The 21,357-nt window shown below is 38.8% G+C and overlaps 2 protein-coding genes across 2 annotated transcripts; one reads left to right on the top strand and one right to left on the bottom strand.

Moving 5' to 3' along the window:
* On the bottom strand, positions 1-3,023 carry LOC125583272. Its single transcript, XM_048749906.1, has 7 exons — positions 2,157-3,023; positions 1,482-2,018; positions 1,135-1,198; positions 937-1,089; positions 738-778; positions 390-648; positions 1-317 (listed from the first exon to the last, which is right to left on the bottom strand). The coding sequence occupies exons 1-7, from the start codon at positions 3,021-3,023 to the stop codon at positions 1-3; spliced, it is 2,238 nt and encodes a 745-aa protein (XP_048605863.1).
* Positions 3,024-3,832: 809 nt separating this feature from the next.
* LOC106386174 (peptide methionine sulfoxide reductase B9) lies at positions 3,833-5,089 on the top strand. The gene is made up of 3 exons (XM_013826062.3): positions 3,833-4,051; positions 4,294-4,450; positions 4,565-5,089. Exons 1-3 carry the CDS (start codon positions 3,933-3,935, stop codon positions 4,721-4,723), a joined length of 435 nt encoding a protein of 144 aa, XP_013681516.1. The 5' UTR covers positions 3,833-3,932; the 3' UTR covers positions 4,724-5,089.
* Positions 5,090-21,357: the final 16,268 nt, after the last annotated feature.

Genomic DNA, 21,357 nt, shown 5'->3' with positions numbered 1-21,357 from the left:
CTATCTGCAACCCATGATGATTTCATCATCCACTAAACTGACGTCGAGACCAAGCAGCGAGCATTCCAAGTGCTTGAGAGCGTATGCACCGCAATCACAACAAGTTTTGTTCAATCTCAACTTCATAGGCACATCCACGATATAATATGATGAGAGGAGTAGCTGCTTCTGTCTTTCTGGTGGTCCAACGGCCTTCACTATCCTAGGATTGATAGCAGCAAACTTCTCAACGTATTGTCTGTTCTTTCCCCGACCGCAATCAAAGACTTCCACTTTTCTTTCAATGATGTTTACACAGACACCAATCCAGTGATTACCTGCGTTAGAGTCCACTTAATTTTGTAAATGAAGAAATGTAAACTAGGATGTGCAGAGGAGTGAATGATTACCATTTACAAACAGAGGAAAGTAGAGTCGATCAACATCAACACCCCAAACTAGATCAGTCTGCCCATGAGATGGAAGCTCTCCTCTGCCGTACCCAAGAAGGAAATCAGGCAATTGATAGGCTTTTTTGTTTGGTAAAAACTTCTTGTATGCAGCGTCGACTTGGAGGCAGAACATAGCACTCATGAAAACAACACGGCGAGGGGCCCAACGAGTCAAAGTAGTGTTCACACGCCATATAAACATAACCGCATCCATCTCCTGAAAATTCACAATGAAAGTTAAGTAATGTAGCATAGAAGAAGCGTTAGGAAGATAAATTCACTAAAGGTTAGTAGAAGATTCATTACCACGTTCCCAAGCCATTTTCCAGCACTTACTACTCTTGTAGCTACAGACAAATTAAAGCATGTAGGACCAATTGTTAAAGGTATTGGATTTAATGCCCATTCCGTGAATCCTTTCCATGACTCTTCAGAGATATAATAAAGCGACGCCTGCGGAGAAGCATCTTCGGGCAATGGTGAATGCTAAGCTGAAGTCCTTGACCTTTTCCTTTACACCATTTCTCCCACTGTGACGGCGGTGGAGCTGTATTTATCTCTATCTTTTCTTTCTTTACTGGATTATCCACTGAACCTCGGACCGAAGTCATTGGAGTCCACCAGTCTTCTTCTTTTTTGGTCTGAGATGGATCAAAGCCTGGCACATACGACGTCTAAGAAAGCCCTTCAACCCCTTGCGTACCTATCCCGCGACCCATATCATCTGCTTCACTAAAATTCACATCGAATGTAGTCTCGGATCCATCCTGTTATGTCACGATAAATAAGCAATATTTGAGACAACAAAATACATTATCATTACATAAATATTTTACATAAAAGTTCACAACCATTACATAATTTCGAACAAGACACTTACAAACCAAGGACACTTATACACCAAGCACACTTACAAACCGAGACCTTATAAAGTAAAACAAAATTCAGGCCGATAACTTAGATGCCAATAAAACAAACAGACACGCAAACCATCTAATAAACAAGACAAAATAACACTCAAGAGAGTGGTGAAGACTAGTGTTTCTTCACCCCGCGTGTGGACCTCCTCAACGGTGCCTGGCTCGTCGATGGCTTTGTCGGTGAAGGCTCTCCAAGCTCAACTTCAACGCTTGCTTCCTTACGTGAATCTTTAAGCTCTGCCCGCATCTCCTCAAATGTCTCAGCCATCTGTTTCTGTAGCATTTGTTCCATTCCAGAGAAGTTGTGTTCAAACAACTGCGTCACAAAAGCCTTCATGTCGTCATTAAAAGGAGCTTGCTTTGGGCCACTTGCGAGAACCTTATGTTTCCTCTTCTCCATACCACGATCCGAAAGCCTCTTCTTACCCCTCTTTAATCTAGAACCAACGTTCTTTGATCCTTTCGGAGTCTGAAAGTCGTCATCACTCTCGGCTGCTTCAACATTCACGCTTGCTTCATCATTGACAGCTGATTCGTCATCAAGAGATAAAGAAACCACTTCATTTTCTTCAGTTTCCCAAGCATTCTCACTAAAATCATGACCATTCTTTATCAACTCCATCAGAACCTTGATTCTATCATCCTCCACATCATCTCTGCGAAATGTCTGAGCTTTGACAACATCATAATTTCATGTCCATGAGATGTATTGATAGATGTCATCCTACAAAAGAAAGGTAAATAAAGTTAGATCCTAAATACTCATTTCAAACCGGATGGAGTCATCTTAAATAGAGATAATTACCTTGGGTGTAATAAGTTCCTCCAACCGAATGATCTCCTCATATGACACCTTTGCAGCTCCCATCCAGTTTATGCATCTAGGACCGTTCTTGAAACCCTTGTCCAGCTTTTTTCCACAAAGCTTCCCAATCTTTGGTACCGCTTCCATTGCCCAAATCTGCAAGGCGTATGAGAATCCATCCAAGACATAACTAGTAGTCTTTTCCTTCAGTTGGTCACGATTTTTGGCTATTGACTTGCAGAGAAGGTCATAAGCAGCAAGTCCCCAAGGATACTTTCGAACCCTGTCAAGATCCATGACCACCGCGATGTATTTAAGGGGGATATTAGCCTTCTCATCTCTCGCTAATACCACACAAAGAATGATCGCCAAGTAGATAAGGCGTATGCGATCTGCATTCCTCCACTTCTTAACAGCTTCCTTGTCCTTAGTCCACAGGTTGAAGAGTGTAATTGTTCCATCTTTTCTCCTCAAAACTTTGCTCCAGAAACCACCATCATATTTCCACTCTTCGAATTCCTCAAGCGAGATACGAGTATCGCATTCAAACCCGGTTACTGCATGGAACTCTTGCAATGAGAATCGAAGCGGTCTCCTCGCAAAGACAAACCAAAGCTCGTGCTGTAAGTAAGTCACCAGCTCCCTACACAAGAAGCTGTGTATCACCCTCGCAGAGTATCCAAGACCATTCTCATGGAGCTTAAAAATCTGATGAAAAACCGGATCTTTCTTCACAACATCCAACTCCTTTGGCAGCCACGCTTGGAACTTTCGGATAATGTAGTCGATCCTGGAGTTGTTGTTGATCTGAGTCACTCGGGGCTCCTCGCCCTCCTTAAAAAGCCTCTTTGGTAAGTCCTCAGACATATCTACAAACCATGAAAAAATTGTTAGTTCAACATGTTAAAGTATCAATATCATCACACAAATAATGATGTATAAGATGTTTAACCAACCCGTGAAACAAATTTAGTTTAAGAAACATGACAAATCGTTTTAAAAAAGAATCTAGTTTAAATGGACGAACACTTCGATTTCGTTTTAGTTGAGAATCAATAGATGTAATCCAATACCTTGTGTGAAGAAATGTGAGATTTTAACGAAATTGATGGAAGAACACTTCGTAAATCGCTTTGACCCGACGAAGAGGAAGAACGCTTCGATTTCGTTGTGTCTTCAGTGAGATCGAAGAGGATGATGACGGAGACGAGAGTAGAGACTACGGGCTGATGAAACACCGACGAAGAACAGGGCTTCTCACCAAGGAACCCTAAATCGCTATGGAAGAGCGACGACTCTACGGCGGAGAAGACAATGAGAAAGGGAAATTAGGTTTGCGGCATCCCGCGTCTCCCTTTTTCCCTATTTAATTTTTTTTTTTATTTTTTTAACTTTTAATATTTTAACATTAAAAATCTATTACGAAAATTATTATAATTTATAATTTTAATTCAACATAATTGATAAATTAATGGTACTTTGGTATTTATAGGAATTAAAATTCTATTTTCCTAAAACATCTTCTATAAATTCTATTGTGACAAATTGAAATTTAAAGTGTCTCATTTATCCAATTTTCCATTATCTTTTCTTAGCTGTTTATTTCTTAGGAATATTCTAGTCTCTTTTAGACCCACAATAAGAAAATATTTTCTGTATATATACCCCCAACCCCTTTGTTGTTCTTCTACTCACTCACAAATCAATTCTTCATTTTCTCAGAAGACATCAGAACACACGACCATCTCTCTGTCGCCTTAAAAGCCTCTTCTTACCATGGCAACGACAGCAACATCGGCGGCTCCATCACCTGGATCTGTTCAGAAACACGATGAGGAGTGGCGTGCGGTTCTGTCTCCTGAACAATTTAGAGTTCTCAGGAAAAAGGGAACAGAGTAAGCAAGCTCTACAAATTTTTAGCTGAAGTTATATTTTCATTGCATGTTTTTCAAAACTACTATGACTACCATAATGTTCTAGTGGTCTCGGTACTAGTCTGAGTTTTGATCCAAGACTTATCAGACGAACAAATAGTCACTATAACATGTTATTAATTAGGTGTCCGGCTCAATAATACTACCAAGTATTATTTTTTTCTGAGACGGTCCCTCCTGTTAATATAATGATTTTGATTTAGAGCCCGATTCAAAGGAGAATATACAAAACTGTTCGAGGAAGGAACCTATGCGTGTGCTGGCTGTGCGACTCCTCTTTATAAGTCCACCACCAAGTTCGACTCTGGTTGTGGCTGGCCTGCCTTCTTCGACGCTATTCCTGGTGCCATTATACAAACTGTATGTAACTTATTAATTAATATGGTCTTATGATTCTGCATCTATGTTGCATATATGTATAAAGAAGCTAGATCTGTTGATAACAAAAAATATATTTGCTTATATAACTATCAGCTGGAGCCAGATGGGAAGAGAGTTGAGATCACATGCGCAAAATGTGATGGACATTTAGGTCATGTTTTCAAAGGAGAAGGATTCCCCACGGCTACCGATGAGCGTCACTGCGTCAACAGTGTTTCTCTTAAGTTTAATTCTTCCGAAACTTCCTCCTGATAAATCGATATATATCCATTTATTGTTTGGACCAATTCTTCTCCTACAAGAGAATAAAAAAATTGAGTCTAGTCGTTTAACGAACAACTTATGCAAGATGGAACAAAAAATGTGGGATTAGAAAGTCATAGCTTCAGGTATAAATATTGATGAATTCAGATGATCCGAGCAAGAAGAAAGAGCAACTAAGGGAACCCAAGAGAGCAGCGTAGAGAAGTTAATTAGTGTAATTTATCGTGTGTTGAGATTCAAGTCTTGTTCTTAGGTTTTTTTACTCTAGTTTCTGTATTGTACCTAAACACAAGAGTGACCAAGTTAAAGTTTGTGTAATCCTTTGGTAATCAATTTTTGTGTCGTTAGTTTCAATCCTGTCTCAGATCTCATAAATTCTAAACATTAAATCTAATTAGTTTTTACTTTTTAACTGGCGCTTATGGCCCAACGGTGAGCGAAGGCCAATATGGCGAAACTATTTGAGTTTGAATCCCAGCCAACGAAAAATTAAAATTTCGGTATTATGAAGGACATCGGACCCACACGAGGACCGAAAACGTAGAGTGCTAACATGTGGCTAATCGGAATTCACTTCGGTGAAAGTGACGATACCTCCGTATAATTAAAAAAAGGAAAATTTTTGTAGTCACTGAAATTTAAATTAAATTAAATTAAAAACTTACTATATTAAATACATTTTTAGGTTTAACTTTCCTTTGCCGACACTAATGATGAATCTTTTTGGTTAATAATACAGACTTATGCTTAAAACCAAATGATAATACAATATTAATATAAACCACTAAGATAACTGTCATGGTCACAGAAACAACAAAGTTGGAATTTATGCTTTTCAAATATCATCGATTTTTCTCTTATAGAACGAAGGTGCGTTGGAATAATAACCTCAAACTCAAAATTTACTATATTTTGCATACCGATACTAAATTTGCTTAAATGACAAGTTTTGCAACTTTAGACGGGTTTTTTGCAGTGTTAAATTGATTTTAGACCATCAGTTGAAATTATGTCCAATATATATTTCATCTAAACATTTATTTTTAGTCATTTCGCGCATATAGCCCTTATTATATACTAGATCCTTCTTCTTCTTACTGGTAATAATACGAGTATGTAAACCTCTTGGTTTTATTTTTTTTTGCCTTGGTAAACTATAGTTAGAATTAATAAAACACTTTTCTCTCTCTTACAGAAAATGTTTCTATCATTGTTTGCCTTTCCGGCATCGATTTCACAGAAAAATCGTGAAAAGATTTATTTCTTCTTTTTTCTTCTATTTTCTGTTTTTTCGGCCAACCATATCTTTTAAGACGGTCTTTTTCTCTTCCCGGTGGCTATTGCAATACCTAGAATAGTGGCAATATGAGAAGCTAGCCAAATACACATGGTTTCTTCAAAATACGATTTATTAGGAATCGCTTAAACAAACTTCACAGTCTTGTTTAATTAGATTTTTGTGACAACATGTTTAATTACATTTTTGTGACTACACACACCTGTGTATCACAATTGATAAATCTCTAACTACCCAAAACGTAAGAAGGACAACCCTAGTTGCTGCCCTTACAGTTATTAAAAACCAAAACCTTAATACCCTAGTCTACTGACTCTATCTCTCGCCGTCACCACTTTTTCTTTAGGTTAGTGCACATTTTATATCAATCATTTTCAGAATCTTTTCTTTTATCTTCTTTCCATATCTTCCGCTAACCATAATAACTGCGAAGATTGCGATCTTTGGTACTTTGAGTTACCAAACCGGATCCAGGCCCTTGATGGTTCACCCCGAAACTAATAAACTTATCTTCAACCATCCAAACCGTCTTTACTTTGGTCAAATCCTTGAGTCTACAATTTTCCCCTTTTTGTCTGCACGAGTCACCTCATTCTTGAACCTACACAGAAATCAAACGTAGTCCAAACTAACTGCAACTACATGCACATCAGCACTAATTAACATCATTAGTAAACGAAATACTTCAGCCATGCATTGGCCAAACTACATAGAACTGAAACCCAAAAAAATTCATGACATATAAACCAAACTCAGGATGCAAGACATAAGCAGGAGAAAAACACAACGCACGAATTGATAAAGAATAACCAAAATTTAAACACACTTCTCCCCCATAGTATGTCCCCCAGAATGAGTGATCCGTCAGACAAAAATCACCCTTAGGCCTTCCCTAAACGAACGACTTCGCTTGGAAACTTCCAAGAGATTTCGGACCTCCCACAAACTAATCATCATCTATCAAATTATGAATGTCCTGCTGATAAGCCAAGACATGATGAATGAGATTGAAAAAATCAATATATGAGGTGTCATTGAAATCGATGTCAGAGTTCTGGATCTGAGACAGCAACAGCTCTCCAAAGTCAATTTTTTCTTTCTTATTGCGAGGGCACCAAGTAGCTGCATGCGTTGCCGTATTAGGTTTTTCACCTCGGCTCCTAAGATCCAGTTTGTCGTGAAAATCTCGTATAGAGTTATGTACACTGGACAGATGTCCCTTAATCCAAATTCATCCCACTTGCTGCAAAGACCACCGGTAAGAATCGCTACTGAGTGATCTTGATCGATTAGCCTCCAATTCTCAGGATTTCCATCAATATTTGTTTTGAAAATCAATTAAAAAATTATAGATGAGAACTCAAAGTACTCGTTCCTAATCTTAACTTCCAGATCAGATTCACCAAGGTTCGCAAGTCACTCTCTTACTAGAATGGGTGAGAATTCTTGAATATTTTTAACTGTAGTTCTCCAACTGATACGATAGATGAAGTTTCGAACTGGCTGAAAAGCTGCTTCAGACGGGGACATGATGATGCCTTGGACAAGAAATCCTCTTAGACAGAGTGTGAGGTACTTTCGGAGAGCAAGGTCAAAAGACAAAGCGATCTGGGCAATTTGAAATCATGATGTCGATCTTCAGATTTTTCTGAAACAACATGTGATCTTACAACACATACGATATTTCTGAAAAGCTCAATTTAATCATGGTTAGTAGAGAAAGCCGACAACTTTCAGGCATTTTAAACAAATACCCGACACTTGTGAAATAGTTTTTCAAAAGTAAATCTATCGATTTCCGATTCAAATTATTATGTGTCCTTTGACATTCTTAAGCGAATCACATTATATTGACAAGCATAAAGACACAGTCCACTTTTCAACCAACCATGACCCATCTACTAGACAGATAGACAACCAGCCATTTTATTGAACCATTTTATCTTAACAGGCCACTTTCTTATCTCTATTTAATCATCTTGATTGATAAGATTCAAAGAGATATTGTGTTTCTCAGCTGAGATTCATACATATCAGTCCAATGTGGTGCCTCTTTCCCTTAAGACTTTGTTCAAATTGTCATCAGCTAATTATTCAGGGTCCTTCAGAGTGCGAGATCTGTGTCATCAAAAGATATATCACACTGTCCCAGAGTTTTTTCATAATTTATATGATATTGTGTTTCTCAACCGAGATGCATTCATATCATCATTTTTTCTAAATGCTTTAGGATTGCAGCGAGACTCTTCATAACAATCTACATACATAGACATTGCGACTGCAAGTCGTTAGTTTTAGGTATTACAAGCAGTAGTCGATCTCATTTACAGTAGACATGTTCTCAGTCCAAATAGTGATCAAAATCAGACACAAACTGTGGTTGCAGCCTGATCCGACATGAGTGTTTATATTATTGAGACTGATAGTTCCAATTTTAACTAGATTCTCCAACGTACGTTGACACTCTCCACCAGTGCCTCTATTGACTATTACAATAATGGGACATAAATATTTACACTAAAGGTAATCATCTAGGAGAAAGTGTAGAATCTAGAGATCGTGTATCCCGAGAGCCTCTCATACATACAAAAGACTGTTGAGATCCACATGTTCTCAATATAGATATGTCAGCTGGTTTTGTGATGTCTTATGTCTAACAATAGCTATTTTCTCCTCAATCAAGGTGAGCACAAAGTGATGTTTAACATCAATATGTATAGTTCTAACATAATTTATTCGTTCATTTACGAAATGCACATGACTCACACTGTTGCAAGCAAACCTCGTAGAGTTAGTGATGTTACCATAGTTGTTGATCATATGTCTCATCCAAAGGATTTGGACACATTGCTTCCCAAGTCTGAGGTACTCTCCTAGTACATTTGAGAAGATGTCCTGGTTATCACTGTCATACAAGACCAAAGTTTTTGTCAGTGAGTCCCTTAAAATTTTAAATATTTTTTTCCTGTATGTATTTAACCACTCGCTTTACTCTATGGAGAGAGTACTGTCCGAAACCCATCTTATTTTCTCCACAATGACTCAAGTCGATGCATAGACCTGGCTAGCTTACTGTGGTGTACACCAGGCTTGGTACTAGTGCATTGTTGCACTGAACCACTCCGTTAACACTATTCTTCAGACTAATCAATGTGCTTGATTCCAAATCAAAGCGTCGAGTCAGGCTTCAAATGCATATCTCATGCTCCAGACACGTCTCTTATGACCCAAGAAAGTAGACTACCTCCCCCATGATGCGCAACGCTTATACTCATCTTTCCATTAATGTAACTAGCCCTCGTGATGCATGATGTCACAATTATCAGATTCCTTGATCTTGCATTGACCTTCTTCCTCCACTGGAGTTTCAAGGCTGTGTATGCATTTTAGATACATATAGGGTTTCCAAGTTCCCGAGTCTGTCAGACTTTTTTGTTCCTCATCCATCGAGTCTTGCCAGTGGGTATTGTTCTGAGTTATCTTGTCTTACACTGTCTGTTCGGTGTTTTCTGATGCTCTCCACATGTAGCAGTTGTTTCCTGTCCTAACTCCTGATAGCACTACTCTCCCTTCTTCATCCACTACTTTGAAATCGGTTTTGTTGAACATTACTGTCAGGCTCTCATCACACAGTTGGATTATACAGATGATATTTAATCTTAATCCTTCAACCAGATAGGCACTGAATAGTTATGGTTGTTCTGAACTGTTTATTGTCCTAATTCTTTGGATCTTTCCTTTCTTTCTGTCACCAAAGATAACTTTTCTCCCAATTTTTTGAACAATTTCGGTTAGGACACTGCTATCTCCGGTCATGTGTCAAGAGCATCCACTGTCAAAGTACCATGCATCCGACAATCTTTGTTCATTTGCAAAGTAGGTGGATACTATGTTTTCTTCCGTCTCATTCTCGTCATTGTCAAACATGACATGATTGCAGAGTATGTTCTTCAATTCTGGTACTTGATCTTGGCTAGGGTATAGATCTTTTTTTGCTATCCACATCCTTCCAAACCATTTCTTCTCTAAGAAAAAACTTTCCAGCCTGCCATGCTTAACAAATTTTTCTGAGAAACTGATAACGAAATGTCTTCCTATGTCCCAGTCTTCCGCACGCAAAACAACCTCTGTGTTTGATAGTAGGAGGTGTAAGTTGTTCTCCTTGAATCTCCTTTCTTACTATTTTTTACTCTACCAAAATATTTTGGTTTGAAACTTTCTGAACTGTCTAACTAACAAGAGGGCTTTTGGTTTCCCTGATTCTAAATTGTCCCACTGTAACTGGTTTCTTCATCTCAGGAACAATTGTTGTGGAATATTCACCATCCTCAATCATGGTTCAATTCTCTTGCGGCTGATTCTTAGCTGATACGAATACCGTAGACAGTGACTACCATTATAGCCCAATCCCTAATTAACTTTAGGAGTTTGCCTATAGACAACGATTGATCAAGAATCTTAATTATTTTTCTCACCATATGAATATTCTTGTGATTCTCCGACAGATCCTGTTACAGACTCCTAGCCTTTCCTTGTTCTTCTGCGAAGACTTATCACATCTTAGCTTCTCAATCTTCCACTACTTGGTTCTTGAGTCTTTCCTTAGTAAGATCTTGTTCAACAATCTTGACTGTTCTCAAGACATTAGCAGGTTCATGAACCTTGTTCTCTTTGTCTTCTGATGAATGTGAATCAATGGCCTGATGTTAGCTTGTGCTTTCAGCATAGCCATGTCCTTTATGAGTTAAATATTCTCATGACTCAGATTGACCCACTGATCATACAGTTCACAGTACTTTTTTTTAACATCAATCGCTCCTTCATCCTCAGAATACGATGTGTCTTCATCCGATAAAGATATCTCAGACCCCACCAATGCTGCAAAGTTCAAGAGAATGTCTTGATTATCTTCTTCATCCTCAGACATTGTGTCAGTGAAACACAGAATTGACTTGTCTCCACTCTTTTGCAGGTTTGGGCATTCAATTTTTTGATGTCTTACTCCTCTACACTCAGAGCACTTCATTTCTCTTATTTTGTATAGAAGACATTCCAGTTTGAAGTGTATCTACCTTCGCACTCATGACATTATTGATCCTTCTTCCAGTCTTGTCGATCATCATTGGTTCTTGAATTCCGATATTGTCTCTTTTTGTTGAATCGACCAAGATTTATTGACATACCTTTGTCAAATCTTTGTACCAATTTGTTGAAATTATTTGCCATCATACTTACATTTTCTTCCAGCTTCTTCACTCTTTCATCAGCATGGTTGGCTGAAACCCCGATTCCTTTCACATGTGGAAGCTTATCTTCAGCTCGTTCTAGTTCAAATAACATAAGAAGTCCAACCAACTTGTCAAACTTAACTTCGTCAGAGTTGACGGTAGCTTTTATAAAATCTTTGTATCCTTAAACCGCTTAGGGAGATATCTGATGAGTTTCTTGACTAGTTTCTTCTTGGAGTACCTCTCACCCAACATTGTTGCTTCATTAGCTATTGTATTCAACTTTGTTGTGAAGCTTTGTAGGGTCTCAAGATGGTCAATGTGTGTTCATTTAACACTTGTGTCTCCTTCAAAGAAGTTAACCAGAGTGTCCCTTGCAGCTTTAGCGGATTCACATCCTTGAATAATTTTGAATTGATCAATATCAATAGCCGAGAAGATGGTGGAAATTGATTTTGAATTGAACCTATAAGCATTCTTTTCTTTAGTTGTCCATTGTTCTAGTGGTTTGATGACTTCCTTTTTTCTCTCGTCTATCATGGTTGGTTCTGTCCAACCACACAACAGCCGCCCACGCTTCTTCATCAATCCCCCAAATCACGTGTCTCATTCGGACTTTACAGTGCCCAAAATTTCCTCCATCCAGCATAATTGGTTTGTGTACTGCAATGAGCTCCTTCATATGTTCCATGTTCCTCCCAGGATCTCAACATATAGATGATACTTGATATTGAAGAGGTTGTCTGCTCTGATACCAAATGCAATACCTAGAACAATGTCAATATGAGAAGCTAGCCAAATACACACGGTTTCCTCAAAACACGCTTTATTAGGAATCGTTTAAACAAAGTTCAGAGTCTTGTTTAATCCAGATTTATGTGACTACACACACCCATATCTCACGATTGATAAGTCTCTAACTACCCAAACGTAAGAAGGACAGGCATAGTTGCCACCCTTATAGTTATCAAAAACTAGGGGTGTTCAATCCGGATATCGGTTCGGTTTAGGTTCGGTTTTTTTCGGTTTTCGATATTTCGGTTAGTAAAATATAACTACCATTCTAAATCCATATTTACTTCGGTTTGGTTCGGTTTATATACCGTCGGTTTTCGGTTTATTCGATTTTATACCAAAAAACATAATTATTTAGTTTGAGATCATATTATATGAATTTTAGAGTCATATTGTCAACACAGTCATTTATTAAAAATATATTACATGTTCAAATAAATGAACAAAAAAGTAAAAATGCTTCTACCATCAAATAAAATAATCAAATCTATAACTAAAATCAAAGTTTGAAATTTTGAAAATAAAAATATGAAACAAAACAGAAACACGAAAGAAAAGTTTTTCCACTTCCATATTTAGTGTTCATTAAAGTCAAGTTTTTTCAATTGAACACGAAACTCTGTATGTTTACAGATAAGAAAAAAGTTGTGAAATTTTTTCATTAATTATTGCCCATCAAATTTATAATCTTCATATTAATTTAGGAAAGACTAAAATAAAGCAAAAATATCAAAAGAAGAATTAGAAAATAAGATGTCTGAATTGCGATTAATTGTTATTTAATTATAGTTCAAGTGTTGTACAAATTAAGGATCTTTATTACTATAAAATTATGGTAATAGTTATTAACACAAATTTAACTTATGTAACAAATAGATTTTCATGTATTGTTATAAAATAGATACATATTTAATTATATGTTTCTACTTTTAATCGGTTTTGTTCGGTTTATTCGGTTTAATCGATTATATACCAAACCATATCCAAATCCTACGGTTTTTATAAAATTATATCCATTCGGTTTATATGGTATATACCAAAACCAAACCATATTGTCTATTTCGGTTCGGTACGGTTCGATTTTACCATATTGAACCGCCCTATCAAAAACTAAAACCGTAATACCCTAGTCTCCTGACTCTATCTCTCACTGTCGCCACTTCTTCTATAGGTTAACGAACCTTTTATATCAATCTTTTCCAGAATATTTTCTTTTATCTTCTTTCCATATCTTCCGCTAACCATCATAACTGCAAAGATTGCAATTTTTGGTCATTTGAGTTACCAAGCCGGATCCAGTCTCCTTGGTTCTTGATGATATACCCCAAAACCAATCAACTTATCTTCATCCATCCAAATCGGTCTTCACTTTGGTCAAAACCTTGAGTCTACAGATATGGCATTCTAGGTTTGATGTATCAGATGGAGTTACGATGGTCTCTGGTGGTGCGGCGGTTTGGACTTCACGCCTTCGATCAGTGGGGGGGGGGGGGGGGGGGGGGGGGTCTGAGTCGTGTTACCCAAGGTCTCCTCGTTATTTTCCTGCACATTTACGGTGGTCGTATGATTCCGTTCTAGCGGCGAGGTGGTAGAGGACCAACACTGATGAGGCGCGACGTAGGGGTCGGATTTTGCTACCGATCGGAACCACATGATCTCTTCTCGGTTAGCCGCTCACTTTGAGGACGCCGCAGAGCTAGGATTAGGGTTCTCTTTGGCGGTGGAGGCGAGTCGGTGGATATGTGAGGTCTCAGCCTATCCTCTCGCCGGTTCCGAACTGGCGAAGCCGGTCTGATCAGTTTTGCTCCTCTTGTCCCTCCGCTTTTCCTCCTTTTCCTTATGTGTTATTTAGATCCAGTGATTTATTTGTCCTTGTTTGTGGTAGTGGTAGTGGTAGTGGTTTCACCTCTCCTTGTCTTCTCTGGTTTCTTAGATTTATTTCTAAAGTTTCTCCTCCATATTGGCTTAGCTCTTGGGAACTCCGGCGGTGGCGGGCATAGTCGATATTGCTTCTCTTCGGTTGATTTTTTGGCAAAAGGCTTCTATTTTTGTATGTCTTCTCTTGGTGTTAGAATTAGAATAAATCCGGTTTCGTAAACTGAAATGTGGTTGTGACTTATTTTGGTTCATTTTTATTTATTTTATTTTTTTCTTATGTTTTTCAGCTGTAATGTAAAAAAAAACTCAAAATATTTTAATATTGAAGTCTTTTGAAATTTTTCTTAATGAAATAACTCCATAGTAGAGCCGGACTTGGGCATAGTATCGCGAAACATTTGAATAGAACCCCCATTTGGTGGAGCCCTTTTTCCAATTTTTTTCTATATGTACATATGTGTTTGTTATGTATATGTCTAATATTTAAGTGTAAAATAATTAAGTCGACAAAGGAAACACAATAAGAAAGTTACGGTTCTTAACAGAATATTAGGAAGGTTATAGACTCATAGATAGTTATGATTTAAACGATAACAAAACTTTTATATATAAAAAATATTTAATAATGAAAACTGGAATCAATTATGTTGTTGAATTTGGTTGTGAGACAGTCTTCTGGCTTCATCTCGTTAGACACAATTGTTTATTCATAAAAAAATAAAAGTTCATTGATTTTCAGTTACAAATTCAAACTGTAATTTTTTTTGGGTTCAAAACTGTAAATTTTTTATAAACAAATCTTTGTTGTTTATTCATCTGAATCTCACAGATGCAATTGTTTATTTTTGATCGAAAGTTTTTAATAGTAATTTTTCTTATGTAAAAGCTAAAATGCATAATAAACATATTTTTTTGAATAGGCCCCCTTTATAACAGGACCGGCACTAAATAGAACTGAAGTTGGTATCATTATGAGAACTAGTACTGCTAATATCAACAAATATATCCAACATGGACATCGATTGCAAGCGATTGTGTTCTCTCTCATTACTCTTTTCATATTTTTCAGTTCTCTTTTCGCTGGAATAGCAGCCTTAACAGAAAATTGATTTTTCTTTTTGAATTAAAATGAGATAAGACTAATCTCTCAAGAGGAGCCTGATCATGTTTCTGATATTCATATAGTTATACGAGGTCCGAAGCATAACTCTATATCCGTGTGACCACACATGTTTAGTGTTGTTTAGTTGTTTCGAACTCAGATCACTTAGCTTTCAAGAATCTATCTAGCACTTGATCACCTATATGTGGTTAACATGAATTAATGAGGCATAAGTTCTTTTAAAACTGAAGTACAAAACAATATTTGATTATTTTCAGTGATTTTTACAGATTTTCATTCCATGTTTCATTAATTCTAACCACTTCATTTATTCCACATCATTTATCACAGAAATACAAAACATAATCTCTTACATTTCCTTTCTCAATCTTTTTAACTACTTAATTAATTATTTTTACTATAATATTGCGACAACATTAATATATATATTAACCATAATAATTTAACATGTTTAAATGAAATTATTTCATTTGTGACAAGAATTCAAAATGGTTAACAAAGAATTTTTTTTATTTGATTACATAATCGGTTAGGCACATACATTCGTGTATATGTTAAGGTACGAGTTATTTCTTTCTGGTATCTGATAAACTATGGATTTGACTCATTTTCATCCATGGTTTATAGATGTTTTTACTAATAATTATTATATTATAGAGTCTATTTATTATATTTATAAGATCAGGAGAGATTTGGAGATAAGTGATGATTTTGGAGCATTTTGGAGATATTTGGAGGAAGCACCCGAAATGACCATCGAACTCGACCATCGGTCGATATTGGAGAGGAATAATTGATCGATGTTCATGTCTTGACATCGATCGACAGCTAAGCACGCAGAAAGCCCGTTTGGTCACAGCCGACTTGAAGCCCAAGTCTTCACCATTTTACAAGATTACCCCTGACGGGTTTTAACCTAATGATATAAGCTTTGCCACCATGTTAGAGGCAAAGTGTGCTTTTCTTGTTTTATTATTTTCACAGCAATGGTTTTTAGGATTCTGATAGATTGGAGAAAAGATCCAAAGTTATATTTTGTGATTGAAATTCCATTAATATCTATTTACTATTTTAATGAAGTTTTCTTGCCTAATTGTTGTTATGAATTTCTTGGCCATGTCTGAGTAGTTCCATTGTTAGATTTTAGGGTTTAAATAGGTTAGGAGGGATTAGCCCCAATTATAGATTTCTGAGTTGTGATAATTATCATTAGGATTGTTCATTAATGTTTGTTTCTAGATTAGCTACCTAGAACTTGCCCTAGGATTGATTGATAAAAGCGAGAGCTTCATTCTCATCCTGAAAACATTCTAACTGAGCTAAGTTTCTTGCTATGAGCAAGGCGAGAGCTGATCTAGTGAGCTTAGTAAGCTACCATTCAACCCGCGCATAAAGCTTAACTAGAAACGCATCAAATGATATCATCATTGAATAATCGATCGATGGAAAGGTGTATCGATCGATATCCCTATAGGATTATCGATCGACACTTTCTAGTGATCGACATACGAGAGTTGTGATCATTAGATCTAGTTAATAGACAAGTCAAAACATGCGAGAGCTGATTGACTTGTTGATCAAGTAGTTGAGCTTTACATTACATGCATGCAACTCATTAGACATCTATAGGTTTATAATCCCAAGTTTCCTGAATAAAAACCATAAGTCTAACTATTTCCTTTTAAGCACCAAAACCTCAACATGCCCAGCAGTACCAGAAGCAACAAGGAAACTCAACTGCTATTCTCACCAGATCCTGCAAGTTTGGAACATTCGATCCGCAAGGAAGCGCGCTCCTCATCGACCGACAACAACACTTGTGCGTCGCTCGATTTCGCTTAACCACCGTCGACCCAGACACTAGTCCCGTTGACCGATGCTCGCTCACCACTATCGACCGATACTCGCTCACCACTGTTGACCGAAGGCACTCACCTTCCGTCGACCGACATCATTCATCCGACATCGATCGATACTCCATTCCAGACATCAATCGATACTGAGCCGCGAGACATGGTTGCGACTTTGATACTTGTACGAGATAATAATGGAGACCTGCATGACCAGGAGGGTCATCTGCGTAATGCAGCAAGTCAGAGGATAGATGCTCAGGGGGCTGCAATCCCTGAGTCTGATGCTAATGCTACAAGTACTACTTTACCTGTAGATGAGGCTGCGCAACCCAAAACGTTGGCTGACTACAACCGTCCAGATCGATACTACACCAACAGATCAGCCATCCGTCCTCCCACTATTGAGAGGGATTTTGAGTTGAAGGCGCAGTACTACACGCTTGTGGGACAGATACCTTACCATGGATTATCCCACGAGCATCCTATGGATCATCTAGAGAGGTTTGAGGATCTGATTTCTGCTATTAGAGTCGAGGGAGTCTCAGAGGACTACATGTTATGCAAGTTCTTCAGGTACTCACTTTCTGGAGAAGCTCTGCATTGGCTCAAGCAGTTACAACTGGGATCTCTTACATCCTGGAACGACATCAATAATGCATTCTTATGCAATTTATTTGATGAAGCGCGTGCTGAAGACTTGAGAAGCAAGATTGCCACATTCACTCAGGGGCCTGCAGAATCATTCAGAGGCTCTTGGATCAGATTCAAGTTTTATCAGAGAGACTGTCCACACCATGGATACAATGAAGTACAACTGCTCAGTACTTTCTACAGAGGCATCGCGGTGCAGTACCAGATGGCTCTTGATGCTTCCAGCAATGGAAACTTCAACACCATGAATCCATAGGAGGCAGTAAAAGTTATTGAAAACCTAGCATCTAGCAACAGCACCAAAAACACTGATTTTGAGAGGAAAAGATCTGCCAACATCCTTGGGAATGATCAGATGGATGAGGTGAAGGCAAAGCTGGATAGTGTTCACAAGCTTCTCAGGAATCAGGTTTGTTTGGTTGAAGATGTAGAGGCTGTAGAGTGTAGAGCAGAGAAAGAAGAAGAGGTGAACTACATTGGTGGAACTGGATTCCAAGGTTCTGGAAACCATGGTGGAAACATAAACTCCTATGGAAATAGAAGTAATTTCAACCAAAATTCACAGTACCAGAAACCCTACAACAACAACTACAGCAACAACATAAGTTATGGAAGTTCCTACTATCAGAAGCCACTGCCGCCTACTCAAGAGACCAAGATTGAAGAGATGCTTGATAGGGTTCTTGAGGCACAGCAGCGAATGACAGTGGACTTCAATGGGAAGATTAATTTTGTCTACACCAACCTGAACACAAAGTTTGAGACTTTGAGCACTCATGTGAAGAAGCTGGAGATGCAAGTTGTGCTGACAGGAGATGCTGTCAAGAGGCAGGAAGCCTCGATAAGAGAGGTAGGGGATGATGTGATGAAACACCACGTGAATGCCATCATTGAGTATGATTTTTGGCAAGTGGTGAAGGAAGAGAAGCTGCAAGAAGGAGTTTTTGAAGTAGAAAGTTTGATGAGTTTCGGCGGATATCATTGGTGTCGATCGACGCTAGACATCGAACATCGATCGACACACACCAGTCCAAATCGATTGACAGGAACTCAAGAGCATCGATCGATGACGCCTATGGAGTCAACCGCGTCTTGCAATGCCGTGAAGATTCTAACTCACGAGGAGTTCGCAGCAAAACACCCACGTCCTCCCAGCCCCGTTTACGTACGAATCGATCGACGTGCTGACACCCACATCGATCAACAAACAGAGGCAGCCATCGATCGACAACATCCAGCGCCTATCGATCGACGAGCACCTATTACCTACCAAGTGCAAATGCCAAAGATAGATGTTGAATGTCTTAATGCACTCAGGCCCAAACCCGAACCTTCAGAAAACCCACCAGAGACCGTCATGACACCTTCAGATGATGGAGAGGATCCTATAGAAGAGGATAGGGTTCCTACTGGAAGAACCCTAAGAAGAAGAAATGAAAAAGTGGCGAAACATCTGAAGAGGGGGGCTAATGAAAAGGAAAAGGAAAATTTCCGAAAGAGATTCTTCAAGATTCCTCTACATAAGCCAATCGAAGAGGCTTATTATACCCACAGATTGTGGATGTTCTTCAGAAAAACTAAAGAGAAAGAAGAAGACATCAAGAGAATGTTCTGTGAAGCTAGAAAAAAGATGAGGATGAGGATTACATTGAAGAAGAAGAGCGATCCTGGGCAATTTACAATACCATGCACAGTGAAGGGTATTGAGTTGACACAAGAGCATCAATCAGCATCATACCTAGGGTTATGTCAGACCATCTGGGTCTGCAGGTGGAGCCTTCGCAGGAATTGTTCACTTTTGTGGATTGTTCCCAGAGGAACTCAGGAGGAATTGTGAGAGACCTAGAGGTGTAGATTGGTAATGCCCTAGTTCCAGTTGATTTCCATGTCTTGGACATCAAGTTAAACTGGAACTCTTCTCTACTACTTGGGAGAGCTTTCTTGTCAACAGTAGGAGCAGTGTGCAACTTGCAAACCAACCAGTTGTGTCTAACACTCATCGATCCTAATGCCCACTACGACCCTATTCCAGTCAAGAAGCCACAGACGATCTCCAAAAGAATCAATGATCCAGGAATCATTGCAGCTTGCCACTGTGTAGCCGAGTACGAGACAGACTACTCAGCGTCGATCGAAACTCACAGTGCATCATCGATCGACAGTACCAACAGAAAATCGACCGATACAATAAAGGAAGAATCGGGTGACACTTGTCCAGATGATTAGGAGAACGACTACTACAACCCCACTCTTGCCGCTTACACCAAACAAAATATGCATACAGACGAGTATGATGAAGACTATGAGGGGGAACGAGCTACTGAGTACAGAGCCATTCTTGATGGGGAAGAGAAACTCCTACATCATTCCTCCTGGAAAAGGAATGCACCATCGATCGACATGATAAGATCGCCATCGATCGACACTTAACCTCATCAACGAAAACGAAAACGAGCATCGACCGACACTGCCTACTATAAATCGATCGACACTGAAGTCAACCGTGCACGAGAAGGAGACTACTCGATTGGCAGTTGGGCAGATGAACACCACCACGAAAGCTTTGCAGTAGAAATAACAATCTACGCACCAGGAGAAGATAAACTACAAGACGGTTTCACAGACGAGGAGCTTCTCAACATGCAAAGAAGCGATGAAACATATCAGATTTGAGCAGAAGCAGCTTGGGAAAGAACTCGTTTCAGCCATCCGATCGACAGGGTAATCCGTCCATCGATCGACACCCATCATCCACAATCGATCGACATCAACAATACAACGTCGATCGACAACCGTCCAATACCGAGAACTACTGTAAGCGAAAAAGATAAATTCGATTACCAGTATCTAACACTAGACGAATTTGGTATTTTCAGGGACCCAGATGGCTACGCAAAAGCAATAGACGGACGCACACTATACGTATCTCGAGAAGATATCGCAGATATCCTTCAGACAGCTAATGGAGCAGACAATCTGTTCATGCATCAACGCAACAATCCAGAGCAGAAGGCTACAAAGGAGTCCTATGACACAGCTGGTGGCATAAACAAAGGCTTCATACAAAGATCTCGCCATACAACTCAACCATCGATCGACATTGACGTCCCAACATTGGTCGACAGACATCCAGAATTAGGCAGAAGAGCCTTTGATTTCTACGGTACCCGACGATTCTAATGGGAAGAGAAGGATGAGTATGGAGTTTACAGAGATGATCAGAGATACGCCAGAGATCTAGATGGACACACCATTCCTGTTCACAACAAGGACATCAGAAGACTTCTGGAAAGAGATTTAATAGATGAGCCAAGCTACATATGCCTTCCTGAACATGCAAGCTTATTCACACAGACAAAAATAGTACCAGAAATCTTCACCAAGGACGAGATCAAAGAGATGTTCTATGGAGTATGTGGAGAACAAGAGAAGAACAAAGAAGCATTCCAGATGAAACTTGATGGTGTCTACTATCCATTGAATGATAGTATCAGTTGGCTAACTACTTGCATGGAGGAGATAAAGCAAGACATAGCCAAAATTCAGCATGCGACCGACGTTGCTCGACCTCCATCGATCGACAGAAGACAACATACATCGATCGACAGGCATCACCACACATCGATCGACAACCAGATGCCAACATCGGTAGGCGACAATCTACCACGCCTAAATACGATGAAGTATCAACAAAAATTATACACCAGGGAAGAAATAGATCAGTTGGTGGAAGGGATCTATAGAGCTCTGGAAACTACAGAAGAAAGGCTTGATGGGAGATGTGATGACATATGTTT

This window comes from Brassica napus, chromosome C3, assembly GCF_020379485.1.
Source record: "Brassica napus cultivar Da-Ae chromosome C3, Da-Ae, whole genome shotgun sequence".
Classification (NCBI taxonomy): Eukaryota; Viridiplantae; Streptophyta; class Magnoliopsida; order Brassicales; family Brassicaceae; genus Brassica; species Brassica napus.
This window is presented reverse-complemented; position numbering and strand designations above follow the sequence as displayed.

Bases quoted from the DNA above. Each gene is read 5' to 3' on its own strand.
- LOC125583272 (XM_048749906.1), bottom strand. From the start codon at position 3,023: ATGTCTGAGGACTTACCAAAGAGGCTTTTTAAGGAGGGCGAGGAGCCC. The intron at 1,090-1,134 runs GTACGCAAGGGG...CGTATGTGCCAG, and splicing joins TGATATGGGTCGCGGGATAG to GCTTTGATCCATCTCAGACC. The intron at 649-737 runs GTAATGAATCTT...GTGAATTTTCAG, and splicing joins GAAAATGGCTTGGGAACGTG to GAGATGGATGCGGTTATGTT.
- LOC106386174 (XM_013826062.3), top strand. From the start codon at position 3,933: ATGGCAACGACAGCAACATCGGCGGCTCCATCACCTGGATCTGTTCAG. The intron at 4,052-4,293 runs GTAAGCAAGCTC...ATTTTGATTTAG, and splicing joins CTCAGGAAAAAGGGAACAGA to AGCCCGATTCAAAGGAGAAT. The intron at 4,451-4,564 runs GTATGTAACTTA...TATAACTATCAG, and splicing joins CTGGTGCCATTATACAAACT to CTGGAGCCAGATGGGAAGAG.